The sequence below is a fragment of the Mya arenaria genome, chromosome 6 (assembly GCF_026914265.1).
Source record: "Mya arenaria isolate MELC-2E11 chromosome 6, ASM2691426v1".
NCBI lineage: Eukaryota > Metazoa > Mollusca > Bivalvia > Myida > Myidae > Mya > Mya arenaria.
Window position 1 is genome coordinate 54,380,947 of NC_069127.1, and position 26,111 is coordinate 54,407,057.

General features: G+C 36.7%; 1 protein-coding gene across 2 annotated transcripts; it reads right to left on the reverse strand.

Moving 5' to 3' along the window:
- Nucleotides 1-828: 828 nt before the first annotated feature.
- Nucleotides 829-24,240, reverse strand: LOC128239125 (uncharacterized). Of its 2 annotated transcripts, XM_052955610.1 has the most exons (6): nucleotides 24,143-24,240; nucleotides 23,042-23,866; nucleotides 11,785-11,943; nucleotides 10,073-10,178; nucleotides 6,574-6,822; nucleotides 829-3,906 (listed from the first exon to the last, which is right to left on the reverse strand). In XM_052955610.1, the coding sequence occupies exons 2-6, from the start codon at nucleotides 23,780-23,782 to the stop codon at nucleotides 971-973; spliced, it is 4,191 nt and encodes a 1,396-aa protein (XP_052811570.1). In that variant the 5' UTR covers nucleotides 23,783-23,866; nucleotides 24,143-24,240; the 3' UTR covers nucleotides 829-970. The 2 variants fall into 2 exon arrangements, with proteins under 2 accessions (XP_052811570.1, XP_052811569.1); XM_052955609.1 differs by having other exon boundaries at nucleotides 829-6,822.
- Nucleotides 24,241-26,111: the final 1,871 nt, after the last annotated feature.

A 26,111-nucleotide genomic window follows, 5' to 3' on the forward strand; every position in this document is an offset into this window, starting at 1 on the left:
TTCTGGTTTCACGGAAACCCAGAACTTTTCAAGGGAAGTCGGGTAAATAGTGACGTGTGTTAGGCGGCTGTCCTGTATAGTTATCTTAGATAGATGTTTGAGACTGCTGAGATCTAGGTGTGTATCTGCAGGAAATGTCAATGTATTAAGGTGAACGTCCTGTAGTGCATAACAGCGGTGTATGTTGTTTACAACGTTGTTTTCTATCAATGTTTCATATGAGATATTATCAATAACTAGATTTTTTAAATTCTGACAATCTGACAAATCGAGGGTAACATCCAGTGTAATGTGCACTAAACTGAGCTTCTGTAGACAGCCAGAGAACTGCGACCCTCCAACAAAGGACACCTTCATTGGCGGTATATCTGGTATCAGTTCTGGTTTCACGTAAACCCAGAACTTTTCTAGGGAAGTCGGGTAAATGTTGACGTGTGATAAGTGGCTGTTCTGCATAGTTATCTTAGATAGATGTTTTAGACTGCTGAGATCCAGATGTGTTTCTGCAGGAAATGTCAATGTATTAAGGCGAATGTTCTGTAGTGCATAACAGCGTATTATGTTGTTTACAACGTTGTTTCCTATCATTGTTTCATATGAGATATTTTCAATAACTAGATTTTGTAAATTCTGACAATTTGACAAATCGAGGGTAACATCCATGGTTACGTGCACTAAACTGAGCTCATGTAGACTGCCAGAGAACTGCGACCCACCAACAAAGGACACCTCCATTGACGGTATCTCTTGTATCAGTTCTGGTTTCACGTAAACCCAGAATTCTTCAAGGGAAGACGGGTTGATGGTGACGTGTGTTAGGTGGCTGTTCTGTATATTTATCTTAGAGAGATGTTTGAGACTGCTGAGATCTAGGTGTGTATTTGCAGGAAATGTCAATGTGTCACGGTTCAGTTCCTGTAGTGCATAACAGCGGTGTATGTTGTTTACAACGTTGTTTTCAATCAATGTTTCATATGAGATTATCATCAATAACTAGATTTTGTAAATTCTGACAATTTGACAAATCCAGGGTAACATCCATGGTTACGTGCACTAAACTGAGCTCATGTAGACTGCCAGAGAACTGCGACCCACCAACAAAGGACACCTTCATTGACGGTATCTCTTGTATCAGCTCTGGTTTAACGTAAACCCAGAATTCTTCAAGGGAAGACGGGTTGATGGTGACGTGTGTTAGGCGGCTGTTCTGTATATTTATCTTAGAGAGATGTTTGAGACTGCTGAGATCTAGGTGTGTAACTGTAGGAAATGTCAATGTGTCAAGGTTCAGTTCCTGTAGTGCATAACAGCGGTGTATGTTGTTTACAACGTTATTTCCTATCATTGTTTCATATGAGATATTTTCAATAACTAAATTTTGTAAATTCTGACAATTTGACAAATCCAGGGTAACATCCATGGTTACGTGCACTAAACTGATCTCATGTAGACTGCCAGAGAACTGCGACCCACCAACAAAGGACACTTTCATTGACGATATCTCTTGTATCAGTTCTGGTTTCACGTAAACCCAGAATTCTTCAAGGGATGACGGGTTGATGGTGACGTGTGTTAGGCGGCTGTTCTGTATATTTATCTTAGAGAGATGTTTGAGACTGCTGAGATCTAGGTGTGTATCTGCAGAAAATGTCAATGTGTCAAGGCTAAGTTCCTGTAGTTCATAACAGCGTTGTATGTTGTTTACAACGTTGTTTTCAATCAATGTTTCATATGAGATATCATCAATAACTAGATTCTGTAACTTCTGACAATTTGACAAATCGAGGTTAACATCCATGGTAACGTGCGCTAAACTGAGCTTCTGTAGAATGCCAGAGAACTGCGACCCTCCAACAAAGGACACCTTCATTGGCGGTATCTCTTGTATCAGTTCTGGTTTCACGAAAACCCAGAACATTTCAAGGGAAGTCGGGTAAATGGTGACATGTGTTAGGCGGCTGTCCTGTATAGTTATCTTAGAGAGATGTCTGAGACTGCTGAGATCTAGGTGTGTATGTGCAGGAAATGTCAATGTGTCAAGGTTCAGTTCCTGTAGTGCAAAACAGCGTTGTATGTTGTTTACAACGTTGTTTCCTATCATTTTTTCATATGAGATATTATTAATAGCTAGATTTTGTAAATTCTGACAATTTGACAAATCGAGGGTAACATCCAGTGAAATGTGCTCTAATCTGAGCTCCTGTAGACAGCCAGAGAACTGCGACCCGCCAACAAAGGACACCTTCATTGGCGGTATCTCTGGTATCAGTTCTGGTTTCACGTAAACCCATAACTTTTCAAGGGAAGTCGGGTAAATGGTGACGTGTGTTAGGCGGCTGTCCTGTATAGTTATCTTAGATAGATGTTTGAGACTGCTGAGATCTAGGTGTGTATCTGCAGGAAATGTCAATGTGAAAAGGTTCAGTTCCTGTAGTGCATAACAGCGTTGTATGTTGTTTACAACGTTGTTTTCTATCAATGTTTCATATGAGATGTTTTTAATAACTAGAGTTTGTAAATTCTGACAATCTGACAAATCGAGGGTAACATCCAGTGTAATGTGCACTAAACTGAGCTTCTGTAGACAGCCAGAGAACTGCGACCCTCCAACAAAGGACACCTTCATTGGCGGTATCTCTGGTATCAGTTCTGGTTTCATGTAAACCCAGAACATTTCTAGGGAAGTCGGGTGGATGGTGACATGTGATAGGCGGCTGTTCTGTATAGTTATCTTAGATAGATGTTTGAGACTGCTGAGATCCAGATGTGTATCTGCAGGAAATGTCAATGTGTAAAGTTTCAGTTTCTGTAGTGCATAACAGCGTTGTATGTTGTTTACAACGTTGTTTTCTATCAATGTTTCATATGAGATATTTCCAATAACTAGATTTTGTAAATTTTGACAATTTGACAAATCGAGGGTAACATCCATGGTAACGTGCACTAAACTGAGCTTCTGTAGACAGCCAGAGAACTGCGACCCTCCAACAAAGGACACCTCCATTGACGGTATCTCTTGTATCAGCTCTGGTTTCACGTAAACCCAGAATTTTTCAAGGGAAGACGGGTTGATGGTGACGTGTGTTAGGCGGCTGTTCTGTATATTTATCTTAGAGAGATGTTTGAGACTGCTGAGATCTAGGTGTGTATCTGCAGGAAATGTCAATGTATCAAGGCGAAGTTCCTGTAGTGCATAACAGCGGTGTATGTTGTTTACAACGTTGTTTCCTATCAGTGTTTCATATGAGATATTTTCAATAACTAGATTTTGTAAATTCTGACAATTTGACAAATCGAGGGTAACATCCATGGTAACGTGCACTAAACTGAGCTTCTGTAGACTGCCAGAGAACTGCGACCCTCCAACAAAGGACACCTTCATTGGCGGTATCTCTGGTATCAGTTCTGGTTTCACGTAAATCCAGAACTTTTCTAGGGAAGTCGGGTTGATGGTGACCTGTGTTAGGCGGCTGTCATGTATATTTATCTTAGATAGATGTTTGAGACTGCTAAGCTCAAGGTGTGTATCTGTAGGAAATGTCAATGTGAAAAGGTTCAGTTCCTGTAGTGCATAACAGTGTTGTATGTTGTTTACAACGTTGTTTTCTATCATTGTTTCATTTGAGATATTTTCAATAACTAGATTTTGTAAATTCTGACAATTTGACAAATCGAGGGTAACATCCATGGTAACGTGCACTAAACTGAGCTTCTGTAGACTGCAAGAGAACTGCGACCCTCCAACAAAGGACACCTTCATTGGCGGTATCTCTGGTATCAGTTCTGGTTTCACGTAAACCCAGAACTTTTCTAGGGAAGTGGGGTTGATGGTGACCTGTGTTAGGCGGCTGTCATGTATATTTATCTTAGATAGATGTTTGAGACTGCTAAGCTCAAGGTGTGTATCTGTAGGAAATGTCAATGTGAAAAGTTTCAGTTCCTGTAGTGCATAACAGTGTTGTATGTTGTTTACAACGTTGTTTTCTATCATTGTTTCATATGAGATATTTTCAATAACTAGATTTTGTAAATTCTGACAATTTGACAAATCGAGGGTAACATCCATGGTAACGTGCACTAAACTGAGCTTCTGTAGACTGTCAGAGAACTGCGACCCTCCAACAAAGGACACCTTCATTGGCGGTATCTCTGGTATCAGTTCTGGTTTCATGTAAACCCAGAACATTTCTAGGGAAGTCGGGTGGATGGTGACGTGAGTTAGGCGGCTGTTCGCTATAGTTATCTTAGAGAGGTGTTTGAGACTGCTAAGATCCAGGTGTGTATCTGCAGGAAATGTCAATGTATCAAGGCGAAGTTCCTGTAGTGCATAACAGCGTTGTATATTGTTTACAACGTTGTTTTCTATCAGTGTTTCATATGAGATATTTTCAATAACTAGATTTTGTAAATTTTGACAATTTGACAAATCGAGGGTAACATCCATGGTAACGTGCATTAATCTGAGCTTCTGCAGACTGCCAGAGAACTGCGACCCACCAACAAAGGACACCTCCATTGACGGTATCTCTTGTATCAGCTCTGGTTTCACGTAAACCCAGAATTTTTCAAGGGAAGACGGGTTGATGGTGACGTGTGTTAGGCGGCTGTTCTCTATAGTTATATTAGATAGATGTTTGAGACTGCTAAGATCCAGGTGTGTATCTGCAGGAAATGTCAATGTATCAAGGCGAAGTTTCTGTAGTGCATAACAGCGGTGTATGTTGTTTACAACGTTGTTTTCTATCAATGTTTCATATGAGATATTTCCAATAACTAGATATTGTAAATTTTGACAATTTGACATATCGAGGGTAACATCAAGTGTAACGTTCACTAAAATGAGCTCCTGTAGACTGCCAGAGAACTGCGACCCGCCAACAAAGGACACCTTCATTGGTGGTATCTCTTGTATCAGCTCTGGTTTCACGTAAACCCAGAATATTTCAAGGGAAGACGGGTTGATTGTGAACTGTGATAGACGGGTGTTCACTATATTTATGTTGATGAGATGTGTACAATTCGAAAGGTCGATATGGTCATCGCGGAACGTAGTGTCTTTTACATATAAGATAACCAATGAAGCAGGTAATATTTTCGGATGCATTGCTGTAGTGAACGTATACTTGATTATGAAAATTGTTTCCAAATCTAATGCGCTTTTTTGGAAATGTTCATTATCAGGTTCCATTACAAAATCCGATTGGAGCAAAGCGTGTTTTAACGTAATTTGAGGCTTTCCAATTCCATTGTTGAAACACTCTTTGTGGGCCATTTCAATTGTAGAATGATAGTCTTCAAGCTCAGAAGTGTAATATAAACCGTCCCAATAAAAGAAACGTTTTTTTTTATTAAAAATATCTAAACACTTGCATCCTTGTTCATAGTTCATTACACATAAAAACGACAAAATATCGGGTGACATAACAGATTCAAACTTCTTTATAAAGTTTTTCCAAACATCACTTTCGAAATCTTGGGAAGAAAGAAATACACAGGCAAGCATCTCCTTATAAGTCTGATGTAAAAATGTGTACGTATTGCTCTCCTCTGATAGTGTTTTCAAGCTTGTTTTCGAAAGAAGTCCAGATTTGAGAAGTACCGTCGTTTCCTCTTTCTTAAGTTTTCTAATTTGGTGTTCCTCTATGACATATTTTGTATCGTCTAAGAGTGAAAAGGCAGCCAATTTTCCAATATCGTTAATTAGTTCGGCCAAGTCACTGCATGTGTAATTTCTTTCATCAAAGCATTTGGGGAGGGTATATGTTTGACCGTTTTTCTTATATAACTCACTCAGACCTTGTACGAGTGATTCCTCCTTTTTTTCGACACTACGTAGCATCAGTTCTAACATGTTTGCGTATATATGCGACCTTGTCTTACCAAGGTACGTCAAATCCTTCTTATCAGATACAGCCGTTGCATCGTATTCTGTACACGGACTGTCCCCGGTAACGTTATCCTGACATGTTTTATTCTCACTGCGTTGTTCGTGATAGACACATAACAACTGCAAGGTTAACATAGGATTTTGGAGATGAGATTCTAAATGCTGATTTTTAATAATAGATAAGAAGTCATCAACATTATATGAGGTGCTGAAATGTTTGTTCAAACAATTGTTTGAATGTAACACAAGCTTTTCTGACACTTCCGGGTTCATAATGTCAACTTGTGCATGTGTATATGTACTTTCACTGGGCATGTTTATACTTGCAAGTTTCCAAGGACGTGATGTTATGAGAATAGAGTACTTTCTATTGGCGGCTAAGGGCATGAGAGAAGGAATGTCACATTCATCTAATCCGTCTAAAATGAACAAGCCGTTTTCGTTCGAAAGAAGCTCACCAAAAGCCTTGTTATCCCTAGATAATTCGGTGTGAACTGATTTTGTATGAGAGAAAATGATATCCTCTAAAGTATTGCATTGATTTCCACGTAACTGGATGTAAAATAAATATGTGAACTTATCTAAGCATTCGATTTCACTGAAAAAGTTTTGAGTGTCACTAAGCTTCGCTATGAAATCGGTCATTCCCTCTTTCACCGCGCACCACAAAACAACTAAAAACTTACAAAACGATGTTTTTCCTACGCCGGCGTCTGCAGTAAGAACGATAATCTGCTTGGAGATGAGCAACTGGTCCAAACTCGTGAGAGGTTCTTTTAAAGGTTTGTTCTTCTCTCTAGACTGAAGAATAACTCTACTAATGTTTGGAGGAACATAGAAGTCTTCAAGTCCGTCATTTCCACATTCAACGAAGGGACCAATCATGAGCGTACAGTTGTGTTCGCGGTGGTATTTTATAAGTGTGTCTTTTAATTCTGAAAAAAAAAAAAAAATGTTGTAGGTAAAAAGTTATGCAAAGTGGGTACTATTCTTACGGATATTTGTCACAAGTCGTCATTTAAAAATCAACTGGTTCAGGACATTTGTATGTGAGCTCACTTATATATTTCCTGGACGAGTTGAAAAAACTGTGTAGTTTATTATGACGTGTGTCCGATGATTTTCAGCCCGTGCCTATTTCCGGCATGACAGAATTGTAGAACCTAAAATAGTTCAAAACGTAATGTAGCTTTCATTCAGTGTTGATAGGATTCGTCGCCTTTTTTCATATAATACACAATTCTATTCAACGAGTTCAGCAAATATGTAAGTAAGCAAGTCTTTGGCGAATATACTAACATAATTCCTGGACTAGTTGATGTAAGGTATGTTTAATATTATTAGGAGTGTCAGTTTCTTTTATCACATGCTTCAACGACTGAGCTGTTTTACCTGCTGGAGTCATGAACCGAAGATTACGGAGCAATGTAATTTAGCGCGTTACATGCATTGCAGAAATGAAGTACCCGGATTAATTTTAAACCACAATTACATCATGATTTTTTTTTATTCTGATTATAAGTAGTGAGCATACTTAGATGATATTCAATCAAATTTACAACAAGAGCTGATGTAGAACTGCGCGCTTGAGTATACTGCGCTTTGTCTTTGAAATGAATTCAATATGGTGTATAATTATGTTCTTGTCAAGAACAGTAACAAATAAAATAAAGTTATCAAGAGACACAGCAATGCGACGAATTGTGCAGATCGATGCCGGGCGGCATATTAACACCTTCATCCACTACCCCTCTTCGTTTTTTTTCTTATTCGGGGGTTTTTGTATGACAAATCTTCGACCTGTCAAAATTTCATTACGCAACTGCGTACATGTATTTTCGTACAGTCAGCTACGCGCCTGGTATTCGTTGTGAGCTCATTTTAAACTGTTTCTTGAAATTCACAATTGCACAGTGACCTTGACCTTAACGGCTCTAAATGAAACTCCAAGTCCTCCATAAGCGTTTCCCACATACCAAGTTTGGTCACTTAAGTTATTCAGTACCAAACGGGTTATCTTGTATTAGTTACAGTGATATTTACCTTGCCTGAACTCCTAGTACAGTCCCATTAACGTTATTCATAAATTATTTTAATATACCAAGTTTGGTGACTACATGTCAAACCGAACTTAAATAATTCGATACCATGGGAAGATTGACGCCGCCCTCCCGCCGAACGTACGTCATTCTACTAACCACTGGCCTCAAATTCTCGAAACTTCTTAAGTCCCTTTACAGGATAAAGCTAAACCCAATATTTTCATTTTTCAATATTTTGCGTTTTATATACTCCTTTAAAAGTTTTAATCCTTTAATTTTGAATTATCGTTACGTTTATCACAATAAAATACTTTTCATTTATCAAAATTTACTATAAGTATGTACTTTGGCTGTTTGAAATAAGCGACTTAAGCCTGTTAAGCTTAAGAAGTTTCGAGAAATTTGGGCCAGGTTTCAAAATATAACATGTGTCTTTTAGAGAAGTCTATCAAGGGCCGTAACTTGCCATGAAACTTTAACCTGACTCAATGTGGCAATAAATCAAAGTTTTTAAGTTAATCAGGGACCATAATTTATATGATATAATTTTATGTAACATTTTGTGATGGTCCTGAACAACTCTGTGAATTATTAAGTAAATTGGATGAAAGAGTTTGAGTTATATAGGTCAAAATGCTAATAGTCGACTTCAAAACAGTATACTTTTAAAATCAAAAAGATTTATATTTTATTTTGACGTCATATCCGGTTGGATGACGTTATAGTTTGTGAAACGTTTAGACGTTGATTTCAAACGACTAAGTACCGACCGCTTTTAAAATTGCTTTCAGGAAATCAAGACAAAATACGACGCTTTCCTTTTAAGAATAAATAAATCATTAAATGTACTATTGTACTATTGTATTTAAATAAATATTCATCTCAAATACAAATTAAAAGTAAACTATGTCTTGCTAGAATAGCGCCAATTGAAGTATTGTCTTTGCCAATTAATTTGTTAATAAACATGCGAGGTGATATATTTTCTGACCAACATAAACAGAGCAATACTATATTACACATGTGTATTACATAATACGTAATGGCTTAGTCAAACCGGAAGGAAGGGCTTTTGATAAATAAGAAATATAAATGACTTAAAGAAAGATGATATTCAGTAAGAATCGCAATATAAGCAATATACCTTTAAAAAAATGTGCCTTCATATGAATGGTGATATCACACCAGCTAAGAAATCAAGGTTTCCTAGTTTGCTGATTGAAATGTAAAATAAACTACCTTATTGCAAATAAATCTTTATCATAAATCAAATGTTTGACATATGGATATTAAAAATAAGAAATTATTGTTTTCAAATTAATTGTTTACCGATATGCGGAGTGATATTGCTATATTAGATATGTGATGCGGAATAATACATGATGGACATATTGAACAAGAAACAACCAGAAACAAGGTGAAACACTTGATTTTTTATGTATATAGTAATTGCATTCGTTCTTATTTAGCATATCGTATTATGGCAAATGAAATACTAGCTAGTAACACATGCATTGCATTAATTAGTGTTCGAGCGTATGTAACAGGTTTGTTTTAGCATAGTATATTCCTAATAATATGTATCGTGTGTTTCCTTCCCAGACACGCGCGAAAGCCGGTAAAGTGGCTTTTCAAAAACGGTGACAAAATGTTTTAAGTATATTTCATTAGCAATGACTTGAAGCTGATAACCAAGCAGCACAAACCAAATTTTCCTGGTCAAACGTGCACAATGTTCCAATTCACAACATGGATTTCATGAAGACAATCCAATATGCACCTTAATAACAGATGATAGACATACAGACGGACACACGAACGGATGGATTGATAATTTCATAGCAAAACACGTCCTGTCTCAATTCGGCTGTCCTTTAAATAAGATCTTATATATTTTATCAGATTTAAAAAGTTGTCCTTACTTTGCCACCTCCAGTAAACAAAATGCGCGCAAAGCGCTAATTTAGGAAGTTACTTTTATTTTGGACTAATTTATGATCAATGTTATAATGCTTTTATATGTTAATTTCTTTTAGAATTACCTATAAGATCGTTTAATCTATCAATTATATCGTTTTATTAAACATGTATTTTACAGTAGACATTTAAGTGTTCATTTATGCCTACTAATAACGGGACCTACCTGATTTAAAGCTATCCATCCCGGAAATTACATTTTGTTTCAGAACTTCTTCCATCTTCATTTCCAGATCCTCTGACCTCTCTATAATAAGTTCGTCATTCTCCAGCTGATAATGAAAATAGTTTACACAGAATACAATGTCAATGTTCATTGATATTTTTGTTATATATTGATATGTGACATCAGAGGCCTAAGGCATCAGACAATAAAACGAAAGGAAGCATAGATGCGCCTGGTCATATACCATGATGCGAATGGAAACCTTGATGTCCCGTCCAACTTTCCATGACAAGATGGGAGCATCGATCCTCCTGGTCACTAACCGTGACACAAGTGTATATGCCTTGATCCGCATGGTCAACTACCTTGACACAAATTGTAGCCGCGATCCGCATGGTCACTTACCGTGACGCGAATGGAAGCATCGATCCGCCTGGTCACTTAAAGTGACACATATGGTAGACTCGATCCGCATGGTCACTTAAAGTGACGCGAATGGAAACCTCGATCCACCAGGTCACTTACCGTGACGCGAATGGAAGCCTCGATCCGCCAGGTCACTTACCGTGACGCGAATGGAAGCCTCGATCCGCCAGGTCACTTACCGTGACGCGAATGGAAATCTCGATCCGCCAGGTCACTTACCGTGATGCGAAAGAAAGTCTCGATCGCCTGGTCATTTACCATGACGCGAATGGAACCCTCGATCGTCAGGTCATTTATCATGACGCGAATGAAAGTCTCGATCGCCAGGTCATTTACCATGACGCGAACGGAAGCCTCGATCGCCTGGTCATTTACCATGACGAGAATGAAAGTCTCGATCGCCAGGTCATTTACCATGACGCGAACGGAAGCCTCGATCCGCCAGGTCACTTACCATAACGCGAATGGAAGTCTCGATCTTCCTGGTCACTTACTATGACGCGAATTAAGTCTGCATCCGCTTGGTTATCTACCATAATGCGAATGGAAGCCTCGATCCGCCAGGTCACTTACCATAACGCGAGTGGAAGTCTGCATCCGCTTGGTTACCTACCATGACGTGAATGGAAGCCTCGATCAATTTGTTCACTTATTATGATGCGAATGAGAGCATCAATTAGCCTGGACACTTAACATACCGCGAATAGGAGCCTTGATCCACCTCCTGTAGTTACCATGACGCAAATTGGAGAACGATCAGCCTTTTATCTTACCAAGACGCGAATGTGAGCTCAATTCTCCTGATCAATTACCATACCAATACATGATGCCGTTAAATATCTTTGTATAGGTTAGAGTGTATTAAGTAATTTATTAGTGAATAAGTAACCTAAGTAACCTTAGCGCATCGAAGCGATCATTGTTTCTTATTCACGAAGAAATTACTTAATAAGTTCTAACCGACTTAGTGTTAGCCCCTCCCAAAAAGCGTAAGCTTTAAAATTAAGCCGTGCGTCTGTCAAAAAAAAATTGTCAATCAAGCAGGATATTATGACGTCATTTGAATCAGAGTTGACACTGAAAATACGCATTTGCCTATGCAAACAGTAGGCGTGGTTATATGCGCATGCGCAGTAATAACAATTTACTTAATAATGAAGAGTCGTCTACAGACATAAGTAACGATTCTTCGAAAATAAGAAACATTTGTTTTAAAAATACAGCGCCCCTGATTGGCTGACAATATAGGGCAAACACTAAATAACTTATATTTGTGTATATGTTACCTGATACAACTGGTCTAATGCGTCTTTTGCAAGAGGGTTGCCTTTGCTGAATGCTGGGTCAGAAAACAATGCTTTCAGATCAGATAGCCAGACATTCAAGTCATCGTCAGTAACCTCCAATCCTGGCGCATGGCGAATATTCTTCCCGACATCCCGGACCTTTATCAAGGAAAATACAAGTGTCTTAATGTACCTAAGTAAATGTTTTAAACTCGTACATTAGCGTAAGCTATATGTATAAAGTGCCTAAATGGGTGTGATCTTAATGTATAACGTGCGTAATGGGTGTGGACTGAATGTATAAAGTGCCTTAATGGATGTGATCTAAATGCATAAATTAAGTAATTGGTGTGAATAAAATGTATAGAGTGCCTTAATGGATGTGATCTAAATGTATAAAGTGCCTAAATGAGGGGTGGACTAAATGTATAAAATGCCTAAATGGGGGTGGACTAAATGTATAAAGTGCCTTAATGGGTGTGATCTTAATGTATTTAATGTCTACTTGGGTTTGAAGTGGAAGTATATAGTGGGTAATGGGTGTGGACTTAATGTATAAAGTGCCTTAATGGATGTGATCTAAATGTATTAAGTGCGTAATGGGTGAGGACTAAATGTATAAAGTGCCGAAATAGGTGTGAACTGAATGCATAAAGTGCATAATGGGTGTGAACTGAATGTATAAAGTGCCTAAATAGGTGTGAACTGAATGTATAAAGTGCGTAATGGATAAGGACTAAATGCATAAAGTGCCTAAATGTGTGTGATCTAAATATATTAAGTGCGTATTGAGTGTGAACTAAGTGTATAAAATGCCAAAGTAGATGTGATCTATATGTATAAAGAGCTTAAAGTGTGTGAACTAAATGTATATAATGCCTAATTTGGTGTGAACTGAACGTATAAACTTCGTATTGGGTGTGAACTGAATGTTCAAAGTGCCTGAACGTGTGTGAACTGGATGTATAAAGTGCGTAATGGGTGTGAACTAAATTTATATAATGCCTATATGGGTGTGAACTGATGTACAAAGTGCGTAATGGTTGTGAACTGAATGTATAATGCCGAAATGGGTTTGAAATGAATGAATAAAGTGCGTAATGCGTGTGAACTGAATGTATAAAGCGCCTATATCGGTGTGAACTGAATGTATAAAGTGCCTAAATGGGTGAGAACTGAATGTATAAAGTGCATAATGGGTGCGAACTGAATTTATAATGTGCATAATGGGTGTGAACTTAATTTAAAATGCCAGAATGGGTGCTTACTAATTGTATTAAGTGCGTAATAGGTGTGAACTTCATGTTAAAAGTGCGAAAATGGTGTGAACTAAATATATTATGCCTAAATGGATGTGAAATGATTGTATTGCTGTATATGTGTGAACTAAATGAATAAAGTGCCTAAATCGGTGTGAACTAAATGTATAAAGGGCCTTAATAGATACGATCTAAATGAATAAAGAATGTAATGGGTGTCGACTAAATGTATAATGTGCCTAAATGGGTGTGAACTGAATGCATAAAGTGCTTATTGGGTGTGAACTAAATGTATAAAGTTAGTAATGGGTGTAAACTAATTGTATATTATGCCTAAATTGGTTTGAACTGAATGTATAAAGTGCGGAATGAGTGTAAACTATATGTATATAATGCCTAAATGGATGTGATCTAAATGCCTAAATTGCGTAATGGGTGTGAATTAAATGTATATAATGCCTAAATTGATGTGATTTAAATGTATAAAGTGCGTAATGGGTGTGGACTAATTGTAAAACGTGCGTAATGAGTGTGAACTTAATGAATAGAATGCCTTAATTGATGTGATTTATATGTATAAAGTGCGTAATGGGTGTTATCTAATTGTATAAAGTGCGTAATGGGTTTGAACTAAATGCATTAATGACCTAAATGGATGTGATCTAAATGTTTAAAGTGCGTAATGGGTGGGAACTAATTGAATAATAATGCCTAAATCGGTGAGAACTGAATGTATAAAGTGCGTAATGAGTGTGGAATAAGTGTATAAAGTCCCTAAGTGGGTGTGAACTGAATGTATAAAGCGCATAATGGGTGTGAACTGAATGTATAAAGTGCCTAAATATGTGTGAACATAAATGTATAAAGTGCGTAATGGGTTTGAACTCAATGTATAAAGTGCCTAAATGTGTGTGATCTAAATATATTAAGTGCGTATTGACTGTGAACTAAGTGTATAAAATGCCAAAGTAGATGTGATCTAAATGAATAAAGTGCTTAATGTGTGTGAACTAAATGTATATAATGCCTAAATTAGTGTGAACTGAACGTATAAATTTCGTATTGGGTGTGAACTGAATGTTCAAAGTGCCTGAACATGAGTGAACTGGATGTATAAAGTGCGTAATGGGAATGAACGGAATGTATAATGCCTAAATGGGTGCGAACTTGATGTACAAAGTGCGTAATGGGTGTGAACTAAATTTATATAATGCCTTAATGGGGGTGAACTGAATGTACAAAGTGCGTAATGGTTGTGAACTGAATGTATAATTCCTAAATGGGTGTGAAATGAATGTTTAAAGTGCGTAATGCGTGTGAACTGAATGTATAAAGCGCCTATATCGGTATGAACTGAATGTATAAAGTGCCTAAATGGGTGAGAACTGAATGTATAAAGTGCATAATGGGTGTGAACTAAATGTAAAATGCCAGAATGGGTGCTAACTAATTGTATAAAGTGCGTAATAGGTGTGAACTTCATGTAAAAAGTGCGAAAATGGTATGAACTAAATATATTATGCCTAAATGGATGTGAAATGATTGTATAAAGTGCTGTATATGTGTGAACTAAATTTATAAAGTGCCTAAATCGGTGTGAACTAAATGTATAAAGGGCCCTAATAGATACGATCTAAATGAGTAAAGAATGTAATGGGTGTCGACTTAATGTATAATGTGCCTAAATGGGTGTAAACTGAATGCATAAAGTGCTTATTGGGTGTGAACTAAATGTATAATGTGCCTAAATGGGTGTGAACTGAATGTATAAAGTGCTAATTGGGTGTGAACTAAATGTATAAAGTTCGTAATGGGTGTAAACAAATTGTATATAATGCCTAAATTGGTGTGAACTGAATGTTTAAAGGGCGTAATGAGTGTGAACTATATGTATATAATGCCTAAATGGATGTGATCTAAATGCCTAAATTGCGAAATGGGTGTGAATTAAATGTATGTAATGCCTAAATTGATGTGATTTAAATGTATAAAGTGCGTAATGGGTGATGACTAATTGTATAAAGTGCGCAATGGGTTTGAACTAAATTCATTAAGTGCCTAAATGGATGTGATCTAAATGTATAAAGTGCGTAATGGGTGTGAACTAATTAAAAAATAATGCCTAAATCGGTGAGAACTGAATGTATAAAGTGCGTAATGGGTGTGAACTAAATTATATAATGCCTAAATTGGTGTGATCTAAATGTATAAAGTGCATAATGGGTGTATACTAAATGTAGTAAGTGCGTCAAGGTTGTGAATTAAATGTATAATGCCTAAATGGATGTGAATTGATTGCATAAAATGCTAAATAGGTGTGAACCTAATGTATATAATGCCTAAATCGGTGTGAACTTAATGTATAAAGTGTGTAATTGGTGTGAACTGAAAGTATTAAGTGCGTTATGGGTATGAACTAATTGTTTAAACTGCCTAAATGGGGATGAATGGAATGTATTTTTAAAATGCGTAATGGGTTTGAACTAAATTTATATAAGGCCTAAATGGGTGTGAACTGAATGTTTAGAGTGCGTAATGTGTGTGAACTGAATGTTTAGAGTGCTTAATGGGTGTAAGTTATAACGCGGAATGTTGTGAATTAACGAAATGTATTGTCATTAATTTGCAAACATAAAATTATGCTAAATATATAATGCCATGTCAGTTATTTCACTCATTTAAAAAAAACATTGATTAATGAGGTAATATTAAATTATAAATATTAAAGAGGCAAACGAGTGAAAAAGCATACATATATGGACTGGATAATAGTAAATTGCCAGTGTGATCGGTTAAATTATTGTCACACGAATTAAATACATAATGGCATAAGTTCGGAATATGTAAACATCCATGTCATACAACTATATTGTTTTCAAAACAATAGCTTTAACAAACAGTTTTAAGTTAAACAACTGTCCTTTATTCTGGTTATTCATAAGTTTATCTAGTTTAAAAATAGAAGGGTTTCTATAAAAGCATGGTTTGAAATATTTCTTCCGTTTTTCATCAAAAACATTTCACTCAACAATATAATGGAATGCATCGCCCAATTTAACGCTACTGCTACAAACTCATTCATCTAGTGGTGCTCTATTCCAGATATGTGTTGCAATTGGGAGTGTATAGTTTCTTGTTCTGAATTTAACTATTAAATGTAAGTTTTAAGTCGATTGATTCAAGATGCATGGCTCCAGATCGAATTTTGTTTTAAATAAACGGTAAAACATTGCTTTATTGGATCAAGTATTACTAAACCATTCATTTATAAAAATTAACTTTTACTTTGCCTAATCGTTGTTCAGCCATTTTTGGTTCATCAAGTTTTTGCTTTCCAATATATATTATTCAGCCTACATTTACTTAAGATACATTCTAGAATGTGGATCAATAGAATTGTTCCTTTTATAAATTACTCACTATAACTGACTGAATAAATAATTATACATAATATTATGGACGAAAATTTCTTTATATTGCTACAAGTATTTGTAAAATGTCCAGAAGGCAGTCAAATATACTTATTAAAACTACAATATAGTTTCTCTCACAGATCGTAATATGACCGATGCAAATGAAATATTGAGCATACAGTGCATGTATTCAAGTTGAAAAGAGGCAAGGAATGTCAGTCGGCGTTAATTGTAGACTGAAAGTAAGAAATAAGATGGGTTTATAACGAACGTTAACTGTTAACTGTGATTCGGGACAGTAAATCAAATAAGGGCCTTCTACATTGCAAAAGTAGGTGGTAAAGCTTAACAGACGTTTCAAAAATTCATGTTTTATTTAGTTTGATGGAATGCTCCTTTTTTGGGAGTAAAACATACATTCTTTGGGACTTGTTTTGGAGAGTAATGAGTTGAACAAGATTTTATCAGTTTTGGGATAAAAAAGCACATTCTTTCGGAAAAGTCAGTTGACATTATAACTTCACCTTTGTGTCATAATGCCCCAGACTTCCTTATCAACAATATCTTCAGAGTTCTTTATGATATCATTTCGAATAAGAAAGTTAAAATAGAAAAATAGAATGGTAAATAGAGATTTAATTCATTTCCTGCTTACAAAATCTATTTATTTTTTTAAATAGCTGCAATCACCACAATGCCCCCAGGTATTTTTGATTGGGTAGTTATGATAAATTTGACTTATACATATTAAAAATTTGTATGAAGGATTTTTCTGGGGAAACGCTAATATTTTTAAATTGTAATCTGATAAAATCTCCAGATAAATGCTTAACTCTTAATTACAGCCTCACATGTTGCAACCGATAAGTGAAAAACTGCATGGATGTAAGAAGAAGTCTGTAAATTATACCGCAATTTTTATCTAAGCTTGCAAATTAAACATAATTTATCTATTTTAAAGCATGCAAGAATGCCTGGTCTTCTAAAACAATGATATATTTGCTGTTTTTATTCATAAATTATCAATTTGAAGCAATTTTCAACATTTTTTCAAAAAAGCCGATCAAGCGATTTAGCGGCCTAGGGCCTAGCTGACTTCACGCCGCTAGGCCGCTAAATCCACGCCGCTAGACCGCTAGACCGCTACTTCACGCCGCTAGGCCGCTAACTTCACGCAGCTAGGCCTCTAGACTGCTACTTCACGCCGCTAGGTCGCTAACTTCACGCCGCTAGGCTGCTAACTTCACGCCGCTAGGCCGCTAACTTCACGCCGCTAGGCCGCTAACCTCACGCCGCTAGGTCGCTAACTTCACGCAGCTAGGCCTCTAGACTGCTACTTCACGCCGCTAGGTCGCTAACTTCACGCCGCTAGGCTGCTAACTTCACGCCGCTAGGCCGCTAACCTCACGCCGCTAGGCCGCTAGACTGCTACTTCACGCCGCTAGGCCACTAACTTTACGCCGCTAGGCCGCTGGGCCGCTAAATTCACGCCGCTAGGCCGCACGACCGCTACTTCACGCCGCTAGGCCGCTAGATTCACGTCGCTAGGCCGCTAGGCAGCTAACTTTACGCCGATAGGCTGCACCCCGCTAGGCCGCTAACTTCACGCCGCTAGGCCGCTAGACTGCTACTTCACGCTACTAGGCCACTAACTTTACGCCGCTAGGCCGCTATGCCGCTGGGCCGCTAAATTCAGGCCGCTAGGCCGCATGACCGCTACTTCACGCCGCTAGGCCGCTAACTTCACGTCGCGAGGCCGCTTGGCCGCTAACTTCACGCCGATAGGCCGCTAACTTCACGCCGCTAGGCCGCTAACTTCACGCCTCAAGGCCACTATGTTGTTAACTTCATGCCGCTAGACCGCTAGGCCGTTAACTTCACGCCGCTAGGCCGCTAACTTCACGCCGCTAGGCCGTTAACTTCACGCCGCTAGGCCGCTAACTTCACGCCGCTAGGCCGCTAACTTCACGCCGCTAGGCCGCTAACTTCACGTCGCTAGGCCGCTTACTTCACGTCGCTAGGCCGCTTACTTCACGCCGCTAAGCCGCTTACTTCAGGACTCTAGGCCGCTAACGTCACGTCGCTAGGCCGCTATGCCGATAACTTTACGCCGCTAGGCCGCTATCTTCACGCCGCTAAGCCGCTAGGCAGTTAACTTCACGCCACTAGGCCGCTAAATTCACGCCGCTAGGCCGTTAACTTCTCGTCGCTAGGCCGCTTACTTTGCGCCGCTAGGCCGTTAACTTAACGTACATCATTATAAGCCGTGCTTTCTTTTAATCCGTTTTAATATAGCCCCAATCGTGTAAACAAAAGGAAAATATATGATGTTGATATCTTGATGTTTGATATATTTGTTGAATAAAATGTATGTTATCTAATACATTTGATATGAATGTGAGAATGAAAGGCTAAAACAATATCGAAAACGCCAATCTCATTTCTACAATTCAGACGCCAGATTTGTTTTGTGACGTTCTCGTTTTTTAGTGAGAAAAATTTTTTTTAACTAAGAATCGACCATGGCTTATACAAGATATGGATTACGATCTTCTACGCGACAAGACATTGCCCACATTCGACATAAAACTCAATACAAGAAACACTCGTTTGCATGCTACAGCGTGACAGTTTGGAACTCTTTACCAGAACGAATACGTAAATCGAACACGGAAAAGACATTTAAAGCCTGCTGCAAGAAGTTCTTTTTACATCATCAATTGCAAAAACCGTTGTAAGAATTGTACGCATAATTCCATGACTATTGTTTTTACATTATATATATCTCGAGTAAGGTGTTAAATACATGTGTGACTGTCCTACTTACTCAGTTAATAAATTTTAATGATACGATTTGTTAAAATGTACAAATTGATGTATTGTTCGGCATTGATGTTATAATTAATGTATTATATTCATGTTTCTTTATGTTTTCGTATAACATTTTAATACGTACCCTTTTGAAATAACATAAATTTATGCTTGCGTTTTCATCCTAAGCATTTATGTGTGTGTGCGTGTGTATGTTCTTTCAGAAGGCCACATTGTAAATAAGTCGTGTGTTATGTTTGTTTATAATATGATGCCTATGTCTTAATGTGTTACCTTCTTTAAATAAATTTATTATTATTATTATTATTATTATTATTATTATTATTATTATTATTATTATTATTATTATATCCCATCTTTAATAGCTTCATACAAGCGTATATATTTTTTCAGGTAGCAAGAACTTGTTAATCTTACTATTTTATGATATTCTACTTAGTTCTTATCCTGGCAAATATTAAATTTAACAATAAAAAGATACAGATTCCATCATTTATGGACGAATATAACGTTTGACTCCACAACTATTCCCATGCATCAAACAAACCCATGGCGTCACTTACTTGACGTGTTAAATTGACGTTGACAGTGGCGTAGAAATCACGCTAACTCTATCAATTTTCTTATAATACTTATATCTTTCAGCAATTTACCTCACCGTCAATGTTTTTGTTTTTACTTTTATTACATTCCTTATTCTATTCCATTTCCTATGAAATAATAAAAACATTCCCTACCCGAGATCGTTTTCGATATAAATACCTCAAAAATGCCGATGGGTATCAATTTTTGCCATTCCTTATAAAAGCTTTTTCGTTATAATACTTAAAATTAAAAAAAAATATATTCTTAAAGCTTCAATCTCACAGATTTACCGTTTTTACAACTTTTTTATTTTTTCTCTTGGAAAGAGCAAATCTTTGCGTAAATATCCGCAAACCAATGATATAAGATTGCTGACAAAAATCATATCGTAGATTTTCATATTTCCGTTCGAAAGTAATGTTTTATGGCGCTTAAACCGTTAAAGAAAAATGCATAAAATATCAATTTTTTAACTTTAATATAAAATCTGCGATCTAATTTTTGTCAGCAGTCTTATATAACTGGTTTCAATGGATTTTCGCAAAAGTTGGCTCGTTCCAAGACAACCAAAAAAAAATGTCAAAACGTTCAATCTGTGAGAGTGCAGCTTTAAATACTAGTACTAAAATTATAGGATTATTTATTCAGCAAACAATATCTTATATTCCGATTTGGATTTTTTTACGGTTTTATCCACGTTTGCGCCAAATAGCACGTGTCCACCAAATGGCGCTGTAAACAACGAGATTTTTTAACAAAAAAATACACAGCGTTAAAGTACAGTCAGGAACGTGGTCATGTACCTTAAACGACGTCTGCATTGTGGCCGGCCCTTCACGAATAAAGAAATTATAAATGGATGAAATCTGAGCGGTATGAAATTCAATTCAGGAATTTTGTTTAAGGGTTAGAAGTTCGCATTATGACATTTTAGGAAGTTTAGAAATATATCATAAAAATGATTGCGTAGAGCAGAACAGTATATATCTTTTGATTGCATGGAGTTAACGAAAGGAAGAGTATTTATACCAGATACATTAACGAGTGAATAGGATCACCTTGCAAGTCGATGTTATTGTATCAGGACAAAGCCAAGCTGCCCGACTCAAGCGTAATGAAATGCGTAAATGGATAGATGTGAAAGGTTTGTTATTCGGAAATGAACACCTTTCAATAAAGGTTTTCGTACCCACATACGTATTCGATTTATAGGCAACCCCGTCAGTGCGGGTGTTTAATGTTTAATTTCAGTAACAGGGGTAATGGGCGAAGTAGCTATTTTGATATTCTCTAAAAATGACAAATGAATACTGTGTGTTTATGTGAATAGCGTTGTTATTTTTCTGCACACCACCTGTTTTAGCACAGCATAGTTTTGCCTACATCCCGTGCCAAAAATAACCAAAGCTTCATGAAAAGCACAGCTTAAGCTTAGCTTCAGCTATTCTTTTCAAAAAGCTTAACTTTTCAAAAATATTTTTTTACACAAAATTAGCAAAATCAGCGCTTTTCAAGAAAGGTTAGCAAACGCTGCGATTTTTCAAAAAAGCTTCGCTAAAATTATTTGTTATCTCTTTTACTTTAAATCTGCGGTTTTTGTTTATAAAGGTTTTTAAATTAAAGCTTCGCTAAATGTTCCTTTTTTATAAACTAAGCTACAGCTGCGCCTTTTCATTAGGTAAAAGATTGCCTCTAAGAGAAGCTGCGTCTCTTTAATCAAAGCATTTTTCATTGGTTCCCTGGAATACGAGTCTAGTGGGGCTTAAATTAGTGAGGTCTGTTATGTTAATGTCAACAATTTGAAGAATGTAACGCGGTATAAATGGCAGGTTGAATTTTGCGTACATGTTATTTTTTTGTACACCCGAAGGTTCATGCATATTTGTATTCATTTAAACGTTAAGGCCATGGTTTAAAAATTCTCAGACGACGATTATTGATTATTATTTTTCCTATCGTAAGGTATTTTGTAATTAGCTTAGATGCAAAGGTGGTAAACACGGTAGTTGGTTAACCAGACTAGAGTAAAATGATATCATATGGTGGTGTGTAAGCTTATTTATACTTGCACTTGGGCCTATCCCATTCGGCGTGTGCTCTGATAAGATTGTGGGTGATTTTAAGTTTTTGGAGAGTATTAAACAGAAAAAATGTAAAAGGGAACCTCTTTTAACGGCCCTCCCGGAAGTCGATCAATATTTGCTTAGTGGTGCAGCGGGGAATCAACCTTCAATCCTTTGGATGACAGTCAAATAAGTTACCACTACACCACGAATCCGCTACCGATCCGGGTTTGTTTGTTGTTGTTTTTTTTTTGTTTTTTTATTTGGGGGGGGGGGCAAACAGCTGAGGTAATTTGGAGCAAAGCTAAGCTATTTCTGGATGAAGTTAACCTTTTTTTTTTACAAAATGCTAACTTATTTGATCCTTAAGCAAAGGTATTGTACCAAATAGGCTGAGCATTTTTTTTCAAAAGCTGCGCTTAGTCCATTTAAGCTGCGCCTTTTGTGACCAATACAGCCTTGCATTTAGCTAAATTGTTAAGCTCAGATTTAGCGAAGCTTTTTTAGCACGGGCTGTTACGGATGAAGTTAATGATATTTAGACAAAGGCAAAGCTACCACTCAATAACCGTAACTATGTACATGAGGATATAAATCATCTTGAATGTATCATGTGTGTGGCGCGAATAGCTTTACTTTTAAGTATTACATTTAAGGAGTATAAATCTCGTATATGGACCTATATTTTAGGCTTGAAATTCGGCGATGAACATACATTTTAAGAGGTTATTCCTCATCTAAAAGCATTATCCAAATCATAAATTTGTAACCCTATATTCATTGGTGGCTCAAAAAACTTGCATTACAGGGGATGATGTTCTATGTTCCCCAAAACAGTGCTTAAACAATATTTCAGCGTCAGTATTTCCTTTTGAGGAATTGTTATCTTAGTTGTATAAATAGTTTATGTTTCAAAGGTATTTATATATATTAATTATAATATATTTCATACTTAAATGTTTAGGAGACGATCAATTCAAGTGTATTCAAACATAAAATACATGTTTACATACATTGAATTAAGTGATATAATTTCATTACAACTTTGACAATGATTAAGCAATTTATGAACATTTGACAATGATTAAGCAATTCATGTACATACCTTGTCGCATATGTTCTGTCGATTAGACAGGTCAGCTGTAAAATACTGTTGGAATTCTTCACAGTTGATGTATACACTGATAATTCCGTTCAAGTCTGTGTCTGTTTCATTGTCCACTTCTGCGTAGCCATCTGGAGGCATAAAGCACTTAGCAATATCCCAAGCGTTAACACACCATTTTCTTGCATCGGTGTTCTTCCATGATGGATTCCCAAATCTATGTTTCTGCTCTATGGAATTCCGTAGCGTACCACAAATGTTATTCGGGCATGGCCTTGTAGGAATGTATTGTTTCGTATTTGGGTCCATATGGAATCTGCACTTACTCGAAGTACAAACTTTATTTCTTGGATTACACGGTACAATTTCAGTTGTCCTGCAGCTATTGCAATGACAACCAATATCAATACCTTTATGGATTTTGTCGATAACAGTGTTACGATAATCGTTACATTTGACTATAGGGCACGGACGAAAAATACGCCCCTTGTGAAAACGGCATTGTCCTGAATTACAGATGTTGTTATTAGGGTCACACGGTATAACTTCAACAATTGAGCAATTTTCACAGAGGTCAGGAAAATGTTGTTTTATTGCCAATGTTAACTGTTCAACGCGAATTACATCACAAACCTTACAAGCGAACGGAGCTAGTCCACGTTTTGTAACGTTCACTGCCACTGACCCTTTCAGCCAGTTTCGGCTTCCAGGTGTGGTAAACTGATTTTTGTACTCCTCCATTGGTTACGATTGCTTTAATGTTATATGATTGACATTCTTTTTCGGCAATTCTTCAGCCTTTATTACTGTGTGTCACTGCAATATCTGCAAATTAAAAATAAAATCATCTAATATGGTATTGAACTATTTGAATACAATATTTTTTTTAAATCATATACAAAGTAACCGTAGGAATCGTTTAGTATATAACGATTTATATGGCTCAAAAATAAAATTTTACTATTTAGTATCCAATTTATTTATGCACTCTGTCACAAATTTTCCAAACCGAAATTGATATATTTTATAATTGAAATGTCTATTATTGACTTTAACTGCCATACAGTAAAGCTTTATTAATAATAATGAATGAATCCTTACCTCAACACTGTAAATCTAACGAATGTTTATAGTTTTCATCATGTTAATAATATTTTTAAAGATTAATAAACGTATCCAATCTCTCTGGAGGTTCGTTGTGAATGATGAAATTCAAAACTTAGTCGTATCCTTCCGATACTCCTTACTTATGGTAGTCAATAGTGTGGACGAACCAAGTGGCTGTTGACGTCACATTCGGTTATAACAGGAAGCAAAATACATCACGATTCAGATATGATTATCGCTGTAAGTTCGTAAGTTTCATTTAAATTTTTACGAAACATAGCGCGGGCTAAGGGAAACAAATGTACCCTATTGTTTTTGCCTTCCGTGATAACAAACCACAAACATTCCATATTTCTATATAATTTGAGCCTCATTTGTAGGTATTAACATATACATGTAGGTATGTACATTCCCTGTGGATAGAACAAGCATTTCGAGACTTCCGATTTAAAGGCAAACATGGTGTGTGTGTGTGTGTGTGTGTGTGTGTGTGGGCGTGCGTGCGTGCGTGTGTGCGTTTGTATGTGTGCGCGTGTGCGCGTGTGCGTGTGTGCGTGTGTGCGTGTGTGCGCGTGCGTGCGTGCGTGCGTGCGTGCGTGCGTGCGTGCGTGTGTGTGTTTATATTGATGCGAAAAGCTTAACTCAACATGTATTTAGATGTTAGAAATACTCTTTTTATTGATTCTACATATGTTTTATTCATTTTTCAACTTGTGAGGGTTCAGGTAAAGGGATGCGAGTAGTTAAAAGGTATAGGTATAAGCCTCTCACCCAAGAGGTTGTGGGTTCGATGCCAACATTGTGTACTTTCTCATGGCCTCTCAAAATCAGGACACAGTACTGGTTTCTGCCCAGGAAACGGACTCGAGAGTGGTCATATTCGCTCAGCTTTCGTCACAATCGAGCGAAAATATATTTGTTTATACTAAGGGTCAAGTTAGCGTTGTATATACACTTAAATTGTATAAGACGTATACCATGTAATGATGGTATATATATCAAAGATACAAAATCTTACGTTATTAACTTATTTGGGTTCAGATACTAAAATTACAATGTTTTGGCGGCGAATAAATGCTTCTGAAATAAACTTAAGCTAAGGCAAATTAGGCTGAACTGTATAATTTGTGTCTTTCTATGACACCAATGATTTTCATCATACTAGTACTAGGCCTAACAAAGAACTTTGAATAAATAGCATAGATATTTTACCAAAATGGATAAAATAAAAATTGCACTTAAATGAATAAAGATAAGCCAGCAAATATCCATACACAGGGATCGGTTAATATTTTATTTATCAGTGAACTTTCAACTGAATTATTTTCCGTAACAATGTGTGTAACAACCAAGATACTGTCTATTTAAAAAAACATATATCATACCCATACGGAACTCCTCGATCATTTTTATTGAAAACAACCTTGGATGTATTTGGACAGTTTACATACCCAAAAAGCGGTACGTTTAAGTCAGCTGCAAGTAGATCGCGCAGTAATTTTATTTAGCAGTTGAACTTTATGACTTAACTCTTGAGAATCTTAATCATGTTTGCAATAATACACTTTACTGGTAACCAATGATAACTTAGATCAATAAATACAACAGTTACTCTAAAACACTACACTTAATTAATGATATAATTGAGAAAATAATGCGAACTACTTCGACTGATGTACCGGCATACGTCCGAGGTTGTTTGCGATAAAAAATGGCCGAGGTGTTCCGAATGATATCATAGCGTAAAAACAAGAAGAGAATTGAGTACGATGATTTTGTTAATTTAATAACATACTATAATCAAACGCATCGTTCAAATAGTTTAACTCAAAAACTACCACATACATGTTCACCTGTTCTTAGTTACGGGAGCATTTCAACTTTTGAAACGGTTTACCAACAATTGTTGGATATAAAATAAACTATGTGGTAAATCAAATGAATTAACGTTATCGTTTCTTCC